The 15,313-nt window shown below is 40.4% G+C and overlaps 1 protein-coding gene and 1 pseudogene across 2 annotated transcripts in view; both read left to right on the forward strand.

Moving 5' to 3' along the window:
* LOC145478802 (uncharacterized) overlaps nt 1–15,313 on the forward strand; it is a 210,952-nt gene that overhangs the window by 15,526 nt on the left and 180,113 nt on the right. For both annotated transcript variants that reach the window (XR_014048331.1, XM_081456973.1), the window contains exons 2-4: nt 12,067–12,114; nt 13,516–13,890; nt 14,917–15,150. Coding sequence is in view for 1 of the 2 variants with exons in the window: in XM_081456973.1 (XP_081313099.1) it covers nt 12,067–12,114; nt 13,516–13,890; nt 14,917–15,150 (657 nt within the window). In the remaining variant the exon portion in view is untranslated. The remainder of the gene's footprint in view (nt 1–12,066; nt 12,115–13,515; nt 13,891–14,916; nt 15,151–15,313) is intronic.
* Nucleotides 2,837–3,802, forward strand: LOC145480115 (uncharacterized; annotated as a pseudogene).

Genomic DNA, 15,313 nt, shown 5'->3' on the forward strand with positions numbered 1-15,313 from the left:
ATATTAGAATCCCCTCATTCTGGCTCAGGAGAGTAAATGAGAGATTATCAACAACATTTTTAGAACCAGAAGAAGGGAAATCCCTCAAAGAAAGATTTCCGTACCCTTTCATACACCTGAATTCAACTTGTCAGAAATCCCTTACCCTTTAATGGTTATATCTGAAGCCTGAAAACTTTTGAGCAGAGCCTCCCCATATATGTCATTACAAGGAGTCCTCCCACATACACAATTTAGGAACTCTTGACAAGTTGTGATGAAGCTGGCTTTAAGACCGGTCTGATCAGGCAGCTTCTTCAGTTTTTGAGTACAAACTTGTTACTCTCAGTCAACTTCTAGTACGGAAGCCCGAACCTATTCTTTTCTGGGCTGGTTCAAGCTCACAGACACTACTAGCTAGCAATCACTTTCACAACACTAACACTAGCAATGTCACTAGCAGTCTGGTTGTTTAGTTCCACCGCACCATGTATCATGGTCACTCATCATTGTCAGACATGAGTTCATAATAGCTTGTAACATTCACCAGCCTGGCAGTGTCATTGTTGCTATTACCTGTATCCAGACTTCCTTTTATGGCTGGGTGTTGGGGCATGATATTTTATTACTGCTTGCAAACAGTTTGTTAAGATCGCACATTGAAAGTGTGAGGAATTAAAATAATTGAATTCTATGAGAGAGAACTGTCAGAATTGCTAGGGTTCTCTCATTCCCTGGAACTGAAATGTCTTGATGTAAGCTTGTATAGAGAAAGCACATTCAAAATATGGCAAAATGTGTGAGTAACCTTTCAAAATAAGCTGCAAATATGATAGTTAGGGATTAAAAGATAAGGAACTTGGTCTGCAAACAAGGCAAATGAAAGGAATCGAAGAAATGAAAGGTACATGCATGCTTGACCTCATAGGATCGGGGGGAGGGGTATTGAAACTTTATGTTGTCGCTGACACTCAAAACTGTTGAAACGGGAAAATAAATTAGATTATAACTGAAAAAAAAACTGGAGATGCTGAATCGCCCATAAGAATATCTTCTTGTTTATTTTTAAGAGGTACACGGCCTGCCTATGTTAAAGGAAACGTTTACCAATGAAGGAATTGCCAAGGGAAAAGTTAAGATAACTTGTTCAAGGTTCTTAACCAATCGTAACAGAATTTATAACACCAGTTTGAGTCACAAGCAAGAACATGAATTTGCGTTAGTGTCGATCGGCAAGAAAGTTCCGCTGCGTTATGTGTGTGGGTCTATTCTTAAAGTGTGATACGATTAACACCTCTACATTACTCTCAAGTGTTTGTCAAGGATAAATTTGAAAAATGGGCTTCTGTTAAATAGGTTCTCTCGCGTCTAGAAAACTGACATTGCGCTTTTCTCTTAGTGTAATGCCTACCTAAGAGAATAGGATGTTTGAATTGAGTGCAACTTACCTGCAATTCATTATTTCCACGCAAACGATGGCTCCTGTGGAATTCAGCGAGGAAGAAACGACGACATTTCGTAAAAACACACTCCTTCAAAACAGCGTGTTTTTGAATAAATAATCGTTCTGTTCCTCGAACAAACGATATGATGAGGAAGACAACAAAATTTTGTTTATCATGGACACATAAAACGTTAGAAATATCCCGCCGATTACGAAATATTACCATTTTACTTACTGAGAGAACGATTATGTCGCATTCAAATTTGATTTTGCCGCGCAGCCCGCTTTTTTACCGGATGTGACATCACTTTTTGTTGGATGATCCAAACACAAACAAAGTGCCAGGCGTTGCAGAGTGTTCTCCCCTGTCCCAGGCATTCCATGCGTAGAGAAGGGAAACTGGGGACAAGAATGCGATGGCTTGCTTTTATTGTGTGATCTTTCTTCCAGAACTAGGTAAAATAGAGAATGCAGGGCTATGTGAAGGAAGTTTTGGAAAGAATCACGCCTTATATGTTCATCTCACATACAAAGAAGTCGATCATTTTCAGAACGGGACGGGGCACGAATTATCTTGCTTGAAAGCCTGCCAAATAAGCAAAGTTCAGGCTCATTTTTATGAGATGGTATTGACCCGGGATATCCAATCGATGGAATCGAGAATCGATGACAATCGATATCAATCGATACCAATCGATGCCAATTTTTCTAGCAATTGGTATTGATAATCGATGACCAATCGATGGCGAAGATTTGTGTGGTTATCGATTAGTATCGATTATCAATACCAATTGCTAGAAAAATTGGTATCGATTGGTATCGATTGGTTGCAGATTGACGGAACTGGAATCGATGCATAAAAAACACAACTTTGTATGCCGTAATTGTAAACACATTTCATTTTAATGTTAACAGAAGAACAACTCAGAAATATCTGCATGTAATGGCCAAAGAGGATCCACAAGCTCGGACTGTAGGTGGCTGAGCTGTCCACGATGGTTCACAACTTTAAACGCGTTTCCCCGTTCTCCCCTCTTCTTGTTTGCAGTTAACACTTCACCAACGTTCACCTCAAAACGGCCTTTGACGATGCACCGTATATTTAGTAAGGGCTCTATCCGGACGTGTTGCGTAGACATCATGACACGGAAAGGCAATGATGGGCAAGTGGGTAATTCGAGTACATGTGCATCCGGGTATATTCTTTGCGTTGAGAAGACTGGGTCGGAATTTGTTTTACCAACTTCCTAAAAATGGCGGATGATCGGACAGGTAGCGTGCGTGACATCTGTTAGAGGTTGCTGAGCCAATGGATAGTGTTACGATATTATGCAAATTTCTGTAGCGGACTTTCTGCCGTACATATAAATTATGTATTTTGAATCGTTAGTTTAGTCTTCTACCGTTAGCTGTGTGAATAAAGCTTCGAAACATGGTGTCAGGATAAAAAATCGCCGCGTAACTACAAGATGTCAGGCGACGAGGGAACTACGGCGACAAATACAACTAACACAGCGTCCGTTGGAAGCGCACAAATGCAGCAAATGTCTTCTTAGCCGAGTGGAATACCAATGCCGAAACCGTTAAATCTTGACAACGTTGCCGCTAACTGGAAAAAATTTAAAAGAGCCTGGGATAATTACGCCTTAGTTGTGAGGCTCCAGCAGTTCGACGAAGAATATAAGACTGCAACTTTTCTTTCTGCGATCGGCGAAGAAGCTCTTGAAATTTATGAAGGTATAACATTCAACCCGCCCGAAAGTTCGAAAGTACTCGACTCTGTTGTTCAAAAATTCGAGGAATATTGCATCGGACAAACCAATGAGACCTTCGAGCGGTATTTATTTAACTCCAGATCACAGAAAGAGGATGAAAGTATCGATCACTGTGTATCGGCACTTAGAACACTTGCGAAATCGTGTAATTTTTGTCAGTGTTTACATGATTCAATTATGCGTGATAGAATAGTGTTTGGCGTTAAAGAGCCTGCCTTGAGAAAGAAGCTGTTGCAAGAAAGACAACTCACTCTAGAAAAAAACAATCGACATCTGCAAAAGCGGAGAAACAACTGCACAGCATTTAAAGGATCTCGCCACAGCTACGGATCCGAATGAAATACACGCTTTGAAACATCGCAGCGAAAGAAAACCAAGATTACCGGAAGACCCAAGAGATTCAAAGGGTGCCAAAAAATGCAAGTACTGTGGAGGAAATCACGAGCTCAAGAGGGAAAAATGTCCGGCCTATGGAGAGACTTGCGGAAAGTGTGGAAAGAGTAACACTTCGCTAGAGTGTGTAAGCAGCGTGGACGAAGGAAAAAACCGGTCAACACAGTCTCAGTCTCTTCCAGTGACTCTGGTGAATCACTGTTTACGTTAACTCCACAAGTCGACTCGGTGCACGCGATACAGAGCAACATCCCATCAAAGATTACTGCGGCTATGAAATTAAAGGGAGAACCCGAAATTAATTTCCAAATCGACACCGGAGCAACGTTTGATGTACTCAAGCTAAGCTCCATCAAAGGAACGAAGTATGCTAATAGGATCACGCCCACAAATTGTAAAATTAAACGAAACTTACCTAAGTTGAAGTTTGATTGAGATTCTACGAAGTCATTGGTCTGGAGCTAGGGAGTCAGGTGAGATATGCGCGCGAAACCAGAGCGGTCACACTTTAAAGGCGAATGATCAGGACTGTTGTAAATCAGTAGGGTGGGTAGCCCAGATGGGAGGGCACCTGACTCCCTAGCTCCAGACCAATGACTTCGTAGAATCTCAATCAAACTTCAACTTAGGTAAGTTTCGTTTAATTTTACAATTCTACTTCGTCATTGGTCAATGTCGCTAAGGAGTCACGTGAGACTTTAAAGCGTCATGATCATGAGCAAAACCATGAACATCAATCTATTTAATGCAATATAGATGACAACAGGGTGCTGTAACAAGGTACACACCACATAAAAATGTCATGTCTCTTCAAGTAACCTTACAGTAACAGTAACAACATGGTAAACAATTCTGGTTGAAACAGCTGTGTAAAAAGCATTTAACGGTGACTATGCAGCAGTTCATGTCCGAAGTTTGCGGCAGTGTCTTGGATAGGCTTATCATAAAACCGAGCAAAGGTGCTCACACTACTCCAACCTGCCGCAGACAAGATAGTGTCAATAGGGACCTGTTTCCCTTTTTCAGCTGATGTGGCGGCTGCTCTTGTGCTATGTGCTTTATATACACTAGTGTCAATTCCTGCTTTGGCCATGACATTCTTGATCCAGCGAGCGATAGTGTCAGTTGACACAGGCTTGTGAGGCTTCTGATAGCCAATCAGCAACTGGTCAGTTTCTCCTCGTAAGTGAGATGTTCTATCGATATAGGCGTGCAAATGTTGTACAACACACAGGTTCCGGTCAGCCTCGTATGCCAAAAACTCAATTCGACCTAGGTGCTTGCCCGGCCGAGTGGTCTTCAGTGGTGTTTCAATGGTAAATACACATGTGTTTGCAGTTAAATTCATTGAGGTCAGATTAAGCGCCTTCAGCGTCTGTACTCTCTGGCCAGACAAGAGGGCAAGCAACATGGTAAGCTTCCATGAAATATCTCTCAGACTTAAATCCACTCCAAGAGTCCAGGTGGCAAGTACCTTTAGGACAGAGTTTACATCCCATATTTCTTTGTATCGTGGGAGGGAAGGCCTACTTTCGAAAACGCCTTTCACAAACCTGGTAACGAGCGGATGGCTGCCAAAATGAACACTCCCAGGAAGCACAATAATAGAGGACAGGGCACTACGTGCAGTGTTAATACAGCTGTATCCCACACCAGTAGCAAAGAGGTCTCCAAGGAAATTTATGCCATCCTGTAAAGTGGCCTGAAGGGGATTAATTTTCCGTCGACAGCAGAATGATTCCCACTTCTTGTAGTAAGTTTGGTACTGGGTTGTGGTGCCCTGTCTCCAGGACTGCATAATGATTCTGGAAGCTGCTGTCGAAATTCCTTGGCTTTCAAAGGATCTCCAGACAAGTGGCACATCAGCAGCTCCAGTTTTGGATACAGAGGGTGAATCTTTTCTGGACTGCTCGGAAGAAACAGCAGTTTCTTTCTTTTGGGTAGTAGTACTGGATTGTCGATCAGCATTCTCATCAAGACAGGCCACCACGTTTGGGTTGGCCATTTTGGCACAATGATAATTCCTTGAACTTTCTCCTGTTGGAACTTCTGCAATACTCTGGAGATAAGAGAAAATGGAGGGAACATGTAAGGCACATATTGCTTCCATGATAAATGAAATGCATCAATTGCCACAGCCCCTGGGTCAGGATGCCAGGATACATAGGACTGAAGCTGGTAGTTTATTCTGGAAGCAAATAAGTCAATGTTGGGCTCAACCTTTGCTGCATTGATGCAGTCCCTGAAAATAGTTCTGTCTAGTGTCCACTCAAGTTGCGAGTGAGACCGTCTAGATTGTCTATCAGCTTCCACATTCTCTACACCAGGGATATGAACAGCTGTCAGCCAAATATTTCTTTGGGCACACCATAACCAAATTTCTTTGGCTAGGTCATTTCTTTTTTCAGAGCTACTAGTACCCATATGGTTAATATCAGACAGGGCAGTCATATTATCCACCATGACCTTCACATGCTGCCCATTAATGATAGGTGAAAAAGATTTAAGAGCCAAGTATATGGCTAGGAGCTCTAAATAGTTTATGTGGTTTCTGGCTTCCTCTGCAGTCCAATGTCCACCTGTACTGGTATCGTTTAGGGCGCAGCCCCAGCCAGTGGATGAGGCATCAGTTGACATGACAATAGTAGGCTCACCATGACTAATGACATTGTAACTGGCTTCAAGGTGTGTGTTCCACCACAATAATTCTGTACCAGCTTTGTCTGAGACTACCATACAAGCATCATAATCACCCTTGCTATATCTTAAAGCAAGAGTTTTCTCCCTCTCTAACTGACGGAAATAGAGCGGGCCATACATGACACCTGGGAAACTAGATACCATATACCCAAGGGCCCATGAAACCTCCCGTATAGTGGTTTCTTTGGCCTTGATAAGCTTGGTACAAATTGATTTGAGCTTGTTGACTTTTTCATTGGTCAAATAAATTTTCATCTGGACTGAGTCCAAGACAAACCCCAAAAATAATAAGTTTTGTGAAGGGATAAAAACTGACTTTTGAGGGTGAATAATGAAACCCAATGAGAGGAACATTTTCACAGTGTCTAGAACATTAGCTAGGCATTCCTCATAACTTCCACCTTGTAGGTACGAGTCATCAATATACGGTGAGTTTATATGCCCAAGTTGTCTCAAAACAGAGTAGGCTGGCTTCATTAGTTTAGTAAACTTCCTTGGGCAGAAAGCTAAACCATTAGGAAAACAGGTAAACTGATACAATTTGCCACCCCATTCAAACTTAAGGTACTTCTGGTCTGAAACCGCAATAGGTACGCAGTAATATGCGTCCTTGAGGTCAACAGAGGCCATATAGCAGTTAGGGGTAATAAGACTTATTACACTTTGAAGGGTATCCATTTTAAAGTGGTTGTATTGCACATGCTTATTCAGGTTTTTAAGGTTCAGGATCATTCGGTGAGAGCCATCTTTTTTGGGTCGCACAAAAACAGAAGAGATAAACTCCCCTGGTTCATGACTGGTTTCAACAACAACTGCCTTCTGAAGCAAGCTTGCAACCTCTTTGGAAATAATAGCATTTTCTTCTACACTAAAACATTTCACTGCAGGGGGGCGTGTTTGGCAAGGCTTAGTGTCAAATTCAATGTATTGTCCTGACACCATTTGAAGAATCTCAGTGTCTGAGGTGATTCTTTGCCAACAATGGACAAATTGTGCCAGCCTACCGCTTTTGAAGCAACTTGTTTGGGCAACAAGGTAAGCTATGAGTGTAGGAATAAAGCCTTCAAATTGGGTTACCTGTAACATGTGAAGCTTGGACATGATGTCATCGGCAGTATTTATTTCTTGCTGGTTTCCTCCTTTTTCTTCCAGGTTTTCTGGGGCTTCCACCTGGACTGGAAATGGCCCTTGCCTAAAAAAGGCTGGTCCTGTTTCTGGCGATAAGGAGGTTTGGTGAAAGATTTATTAGTGCTATTGTGCACTGCCGTGTGACTAATTCGGTTTGAGGCTCGAATTGCAGTAAGCTGCGACTGAAGCTCGTCGCCAAATAACAAGTTGGTAACCGGCGTTTGCGAAGAACACAGCGAGCCGTATTCCTTGTTAAGGTTGGGTTTGATAGCTTCCCGTCTACGAAGCGAGAGCTCGTAACTGGTGTGACCCAACAGGGCAATGGCATCAATTTGTGCTGTGACTAAGGCGCCCGTGTCGAGCTTGCCACTTTGCGTGCCCTGGCCTCGAAAATCCATGAGCTTCTGGGTTGATTGAGCAATAATGGCTCCAACCTTCACTATCATGTTCTGAATAGCGGACAATCTGAGGTCCTGCTTTTTCCCATGATGGGTTAATTTTCCCCAAATCTCTGGGTTCACTTTGGGGGCAACAAGCTTCTCGCAGTTTTCAGGGCGAGCGTATTTCTCGACCGTCTCTTTGACCTTGTTCTCACTCAGTTTCGAAGCCCATCTCTTACTGATAATATCTGCAAGTTGCTTGGATGTTGGGCTGCTCACCTTGTCATCTTTTGAGAAGTCAAGGGCCAATTTCTTTAAAAGATCGTCTTCGCCTTCATTGTTGCAGGAGTCCTGCGTTTTGGCGGACGACGTTTTGGCGCCTTCGGAGTCGTTCTCAGCGCTGGTTGCAAGAAGCTTTTGAACGTCCGAATCATCGCTTTCACCGCCAGTTTCAACAGCATCACCGGCATCAACTCTAGGTTTCTTTGTTTCCCCATTTAAAGGGTCTAAAGTCCCAGAGCGAGCGTCTCGCTTCGCTGGGCGCTGCTTCGACAAAGCAGCGAAAGCTTCGCCCATGGCGGACAATGAACCCGCCATGTGATCCATGTTTCGGTCCAAATTAGTGAGTACTCTCAATAGCGAGTCGCTATTGTCGAGTGCAGGATCCTCTAGAAGGTCGTCTTCGACTTCCTCAGTGGGATTTTCCTTCGGTATTTCGTCGGGATCTTCTGGATGGTTTGTTTTCGCCATGATAAATATTTCTATGTGCAACTACTCTAAAGTTCGCTTGCAAGTGACCGCTCTGGTTTCGCGCGCATATCTCACGTGACTCCTTAGCGACATTGACCAATGACGAAGTAGAATCAACTCCTAAAAATGTACAACGCCTCTACGCTCAGGCCGCTTGGAAAGTGCAAGGTTCAACTGATGAATTCCAGGGATAAAAGGAAGTACAAAGTTAACTTTACCATTGTAGAGGATGAACACTGTGTTAATCTGATCGGGAGTAAAACCGCCCAGCAAATGCAGTTAATTACAATCAGAAATGATAAGATCAAGCCGTGTTCCGAACCTGCAGAGTGCGCTTCTACAACAAATGTGGATGTGAACCTGACAAGAAGCCGACAGTTCGAAGGACTTACCCTGGAACACGTGTGCTCCCAGTACGAAGATGTTTTTGATGGCCTTGGCAATCTGGGAACTCCATCGCGACTTGAAGTTGACGAAACGGTTAAACCTGTCCAACAACCATTAAGAAGAGTGTCTGAAGCTTTAAGAACCCCGCTTAAAGAATATCTTGACGATCTGGAAGTTAGAAGCTGATAGTGTTCCAGCTGAGGAATGGTCAACGCCTTCAAACCACCATGACTCTAAAGTTAAGGATCACCTCGCCAATGAACAGCCAACGGTGAAGCCAGTGGCAACGACGAAAGTTAATCAGTCCACGACCACCACTGAGTCAAATAAGGATCAGCCCTTATCAGCCACTTCAGTAGACCAAGATCGAACCATCAAAGATCAGCCCTTGAGACAACAAGTGTCACCTACGGGGTGTGAAAGCCAAGTCCGTACAAGAAGTGGGAGACTGGTCAAACCGCCTAGTCGTTATACAGATCTTGTAGCTCTTAAGGTCTAACGAGTGACATTTTAAGAACTGTTAGCGTATAGAAGAACTGATTTTTTTTTTCTGTTTTTTCTGTTTTTTTTTTCCTTTTGAGGGAAGGATGTTACGATATTATGCAAATTTCTGTAGCTGTAATTGTCAGCGGACTTTCTGCCGTACATATAAATTATGTATTTTGAATCGTTAGTTTAGTCTTCTACCGTTAGCTGTGTGAATAAAGCTTCGAAACAGATAGCAATCGATGTATGGTTTTTGTGTGGTTATCGATTGGTCATCGATTGGCCAATACCAATCCATACCAATTAACTAATTTCATCAATTGATATCGAATGATTGATTGAATTTTCGATCATCGGTTTCCATCAATTGGATACCCCGGGTATTGACAACAAATGAGCCATGTACAAGTTCAAACTACAAAAACACTGGCAAAAACTTTGACTACTGAATTAAAAACAAATGACATCTCAGGTTCACTACACTTTGACAGAATGTTTGTGACAGCAAAAGAAGGATAAAATAACATTTTATATTTCCCTGACAAACACACTGCCGCTGGATATCTGCTCAAGCGACAATTTGATGCAATTCAAGAGCAATCTTAAAACACATCTTTTTGGGAAAGCTTTTTACTACAAAATTTATTATTGGTTAGTCAGTCATTTAGTTATTTAGGTAGGGAGGGAGGTAGGTAGGTCGGTAGGTAGTTAGTTAGTTAGTTACTTACATAGTTAATTAGTTAGTTAGTTAGTAAGTTTTTATAATAAGGTTTTATTATTCTTAGTTGTTATTCTGATTTTTACAGCTTAGTTATATTATTAGTTTCTTTTACTCATGTTTTATATATTTCTACATTTTTTAATTAATTTTTATCGGTGAGATATTTTAAAATTCATTGTAAAGCGCTATTGGATAGCAATAGAAATAGCGCTATATAAATAAAGTATTATTATTATTGTTATTATTATTATTATTATTAAAGTGAGTGAAGTTAAGTGTAAATATGCACTCCCATTGAAACCCTTTTCTGGCTGTCAGGGGAAGAACTTTTACTTTTACTAGATAATTTATTATTGGTTAGTCAGTCATTTAGTTATTGCGTTCGACGAAGTGGAACGCAAACCTAATTTTGACCTGTGGCTTTTCAGAGTTGGTTTCCCTGTGCATGGTTATAGGCCGAAAAACCCACATTCCTGTAAGGACACCAAAATAGCCACCCCGCTTGATTTTTGCAGGGGCATGTTGCGGCCAGTAAACTGGTACCATTTAATGCTAAGACATGTGGCGAACATGTGAGTATGTGAGCAGACCATGTGAGCTCGTCTTTCCAATGGATCTTTCTTTGACTTCTTTCCATTCAGTCGCCGTACGCTTTGCTATTATCTGCTCTCAGCGTTAGATTTTAGCGAATTTGAATGCTTCGACGGTAGCATTTATCGAAATCTGAGGGAATTGTCCTTGTTTACTAACACGACTAGGCTTTGGGATGATAACCGTGGGAACAGCTACATTTTGATTGCATTTGTTGATTAGTTCCAGTTGCGACAGATAGCTCAGTCTTTATCCAGTCGAAATTTCATTGTTTGGAATCGGTGGAAAAGTACTCTGAAGGCAAGATCCATAAGACTACTTTATTCATCAGGGGAAATACTCGAATTAGTCGCACGGAGTTTGTTTATGATAAATGACCATGCGAAATGACCACGCGATTGCAAATGCTAGCTTAGAATAATTTAAATATTCTATGAAACTTGAGAGTCTACAGAAACTGGCAGCGTCACGCAACGTATCAACAAATTGTGACCTCTTCACTAGCATGGACTTTGACACTATGCATATCTGACTGTAAAACCTCGGTTGCAGCTGAAAAATGTTGATTTTAGCAATAGACAAAGGTTGAAAGTCAGCCAGTGAAGTCATTTATTTACGGTATATATATTAAAGTGAGAGCATCGAACGCACTTTCATTATCCCTGATAAAACGCTTTTGTACATGCCATAATAAGCTTACTTAAACTTTATGTTGAAACTTGCTGTGATTTGTTCACATATCCGTAGTAGCTGAAAGAAAATTCTAAGAAATACAAAATAAGTTTTCCAAGAAATTCTTACCTGGAAATTAAGAAAATCTAGTTTTTGGCCTCAAAAATTGGGGGTCGACTTATACACGGGATCGACTAATACACGGGTAAATACGGTACTAGTTTAGTTAGCGAGTTAGTTAGTAAGTTTTTATAATAGTGTTTTATTATTCTTAGTTGTTATTCCGATTTTTACAGCTTAGTTATATTATTAGTTAGTTTCTTTTACTCATGTTTTATATATTTCTACGTTTTTTAATTAATTTTTATCGGTGAGATATTTTGAAATTCATTTTAAAGCACTATTGGATAGCAATAGAAATAGTGCTATATAAATAAAGTATTATTATTATTATTATTAAAGTGAGTGAAGTTAAGTGTAAATATGAACTCCCATTGAAACCCTTTTCTGGCTGTCAGGGGAAGAAACATTCAAAATGGCAGAAGAACATGATCAACCCATGAGCTCAAAATTCTTAAGACTCAGGTTCTGAGGAATTCAATTTGCGAGACTCATAATTAAAAAGTGTTTGTAACATAATTTTTGTCTGCTTTGTTTCAGCAAAAGCAGCTGCTTTTATGTCATCTGTTGGAAATACATTGACAGGTGGTAAGTCATTCAAATATATATTGTTCTCTGCATAACTTTTAAGAATTCATGGATTAATTTTTTTGCTAGTACAGTATGCGGCAATGTTTTAAGAGATGGGGTCCAATTAAAAGGTCCAAACGTTAATTGTTAATCTCCTTGAAAAGGCAAAAATGAAAAAGGCAGAACATTCAATACCAGATGAATGAATGGCTTTGCAGTAAAGTTTGTTACAGACCAGTCATTAGTTATTTGGGGGACCACTATAATTCATAATCTTTTAAATTATAGTCCATAAAGTTGTGAGCAGTGTTTTCAGGGAGAAATGTTATTTTTAAGAATGCGATTTGGGGTCTGCGCCATGAACATTCAAAGTAGCAGGAGAAAATGAAAGGTGTTTTAAAAAGAGTCTTTCAGAAGTCTTAATGGACATGCACCTCTTCTAGTTATGTCAAAATGTGGAATAATGTTACTTTTTATATTTCATGTAAAATGCTGCAAAAAGATATCTTAATGAAATCAGAAAACAATAACTAAAAATACTAATGAAATAATAAAATTACTGCCTCATAGGTAGTAATTTTCTTCACAGCTTTATATAAGAGACTGCTCTATCTGTTTCACCATTTGTTTTTATTTTCAAAGCAGGTGGGAGGGGGGGGGGGGGGAGAGAGAGTGAAAAAAGGGAAGCCAAATTTCTTAAACCTCACTTTTTTAAAACCTTAGGGCGCATCCCCGTGATAAATATGATCTGAATCCCATAGAACTGTTTTTTTTTTTCTGGAGAATGCTGCTTAGAACACTAGCTACGTACATAAAATTGTGTTAAAATGAGTTCTCCTTGTATGTCCAGCATTTTATTCCAGATCCAGGAGAATATAAATGATATTGGCTATACCCTGTATATCCTGTTTGTTATTGTTATTACCATCAGTAGCATAATTGTTATCATCACCAACAGGAAATGCATGGTCTCCAATCTACATGATAACATGGGGTTCATTCATCCAAGGATTAAGAAATTCATGTATCTAATGTAACATGTACATCTACTGCAGGATGCCATCCATAAAGAGACACTGAGTTGTGCTCTAGCTATAGACCACACACCCATACCACATTTTACTCATTATAATGATGGCGATACTTAAAGTAGGGCATGGACCCCAGGGTGTGTGTCCCCTTTGTGAGTCCTTCTCTGACTTCCACCCCTATTACACGGATAAATGTTCTAATAATGAAACATGCTTGACCATTTCTGCGACTCATTGGGAGACAGGTTTCATGAAACATTCCCAAATGTACTGTGTGTTTCTGTTGGATTTCTCTGAGCTTGGGTAAATGATCCACTCTCAATAGTCTGCCAATCTATCTTCAACTCCATGATAACTTTCTGTTCTTGAATGTTTTGTTTTTCCTCAGTGCTGAACATCAAAACAGTATTCAAAGTGGTTGCAGGTGGTATAACAGTAGTCTCTACCATGGAGGTCTTGAGTCGTTGGAGCACGTTCGACCAGCTAGTCACTGCCGTTAATGCCTGCGTTCTTCCTGCTGGCACCAGTCTGGTGAATCTAAGTGATGGATGTGTGTGCCTCACAGTTCAGGCTGAAACTCTATCAGCTCTTACTACCTTGTGGAATTTATACCAAGATGGGACGCTGGGGAGGCGGCTGTACAACTTCTTTGTGACTGACGAAGTAAAAAAACGAGCAGGAGGAGAGACAGTTGAAGTGAATGTAAGCATCGAGGGAGAAGAATTCGGCAAAGCCTGTTGCGAATTGATCAGTGAAGTTCAAGGTAACTCGATTTCTTTAACTTCCTTCTCAATCAACTGAAACGTTTTATTTGCTAAAATCTAAAACGTCTTTATACCTGTCAACAAACTTGATTGATGAGGAAAAGGAAGAAAAACCCCCAACAATCTGGGAAATCTCAAACAGAAATGTTAAGCTTCAAATTGTAAACTTTCACAGGCTTGGTGGTTCCAACAGAAAAGATAAAAGCAGTAAAAGCAGAATGAAATCATGTTTTCATACTGGTATGGAACTCACATCGGTGTGAGTTTTCACATGTGAATTGCACCTGCTAACATGTCAAATGCAACAGTGTTTGTTATGTTTATATTTATTCAGGAATGAAACAGAAGTAGAGAAAAAGTTTTTTCAGGGTAGTAATCGAGTTTCCATCACATTAAGGGTCGCTGAATTGTCCAGCCTAGAGCCATATCTCTCTCCTCCACAGAAGCTAAAGGGGAGTCTAAAGGGGATTTTTTGGGTGGGGAGAATCCGCTGAACGATAAGCAGGATTGATCTAATGCTTCTAAAAAGCAACGTATTATGCAATAAAATTAACTTTGTGTTGATCTTTGCCATCAGCCACATGGAAATATTCAGATGAAACTAAGTTCAGTCTAGTTTGTGGAAATATAAATGATATGCCCACTGGGAATAATTTCAAACTTAAATAAAGAAATGTGTAAATATAATGTGGGCTTGCAATATTATACGCTTAAGGGATTTGAAGAGATTACAGAGATATTAGTGGAGCGATGGGATAGGAGGGGAAATTTTGCCTCATACTAACATACAAATGACTGAATGGACGTCACATAATAGTAACGTATTTCTATTCGTTACCTACGAGTATTGTTGATGGAAACTATTGTCAGGTCTGTAGTACGTCATGTTTCGTTCTTCTGCGACAAGTATTCATTGTTCTCAGGTGAAAGATTTTGCTCTGTTGCCAAGGTGGATCAACTGCAAGAGTCTGGTCAGGTAAACTAGGAAGAATCTATGTGATAGCTTTTGATTTAACTCCTTTCAGAGTCTCATGTAAAAGAAGAGGAAAGACTCGGAGAAAGACGTCGCAGGACCTCAGACTCTTTTCTTTGCTTCAAGCCAAATGAGGATGACATGACTTTGATGAAACTGAAACACGTAGAAAACAAATGGAATTTGGAAAGGCAGTTACTAGAAGAAGAAATCGAAAAACTAAGAAGGGAGATTGCAGTGGTAGGAAATGCACAGAGGAGATTGTTTTGGCAAGAGGAAAAAAGTGGTAAGTGTAAGATTTATATTTTATACTTTTATTTAAATTTCAGTCTGTTTCTGGAGTCTACATAGCCAGAAAACCCTGTGGCAGCACAGTTAAATATATTTTTTATTGTGAAATGATGGAAGGTAGCAAATCCCACTCCACCAAAATTCAAAACAAAAAAACT

Source organism: Orbicella franksi, chromosome 2 (assembly GCF_964199315.1).
Source record: "Orbicella franksi chromosome 2, jaOrbFran1.1, whole genome shotgun sequence".
Lineage (NCBI taxonomy): Eukaryota > Metazoa > Cnidaria > Anthozoa > Scleractinia > Merulinidae > Orbicella > Orbicella franksi.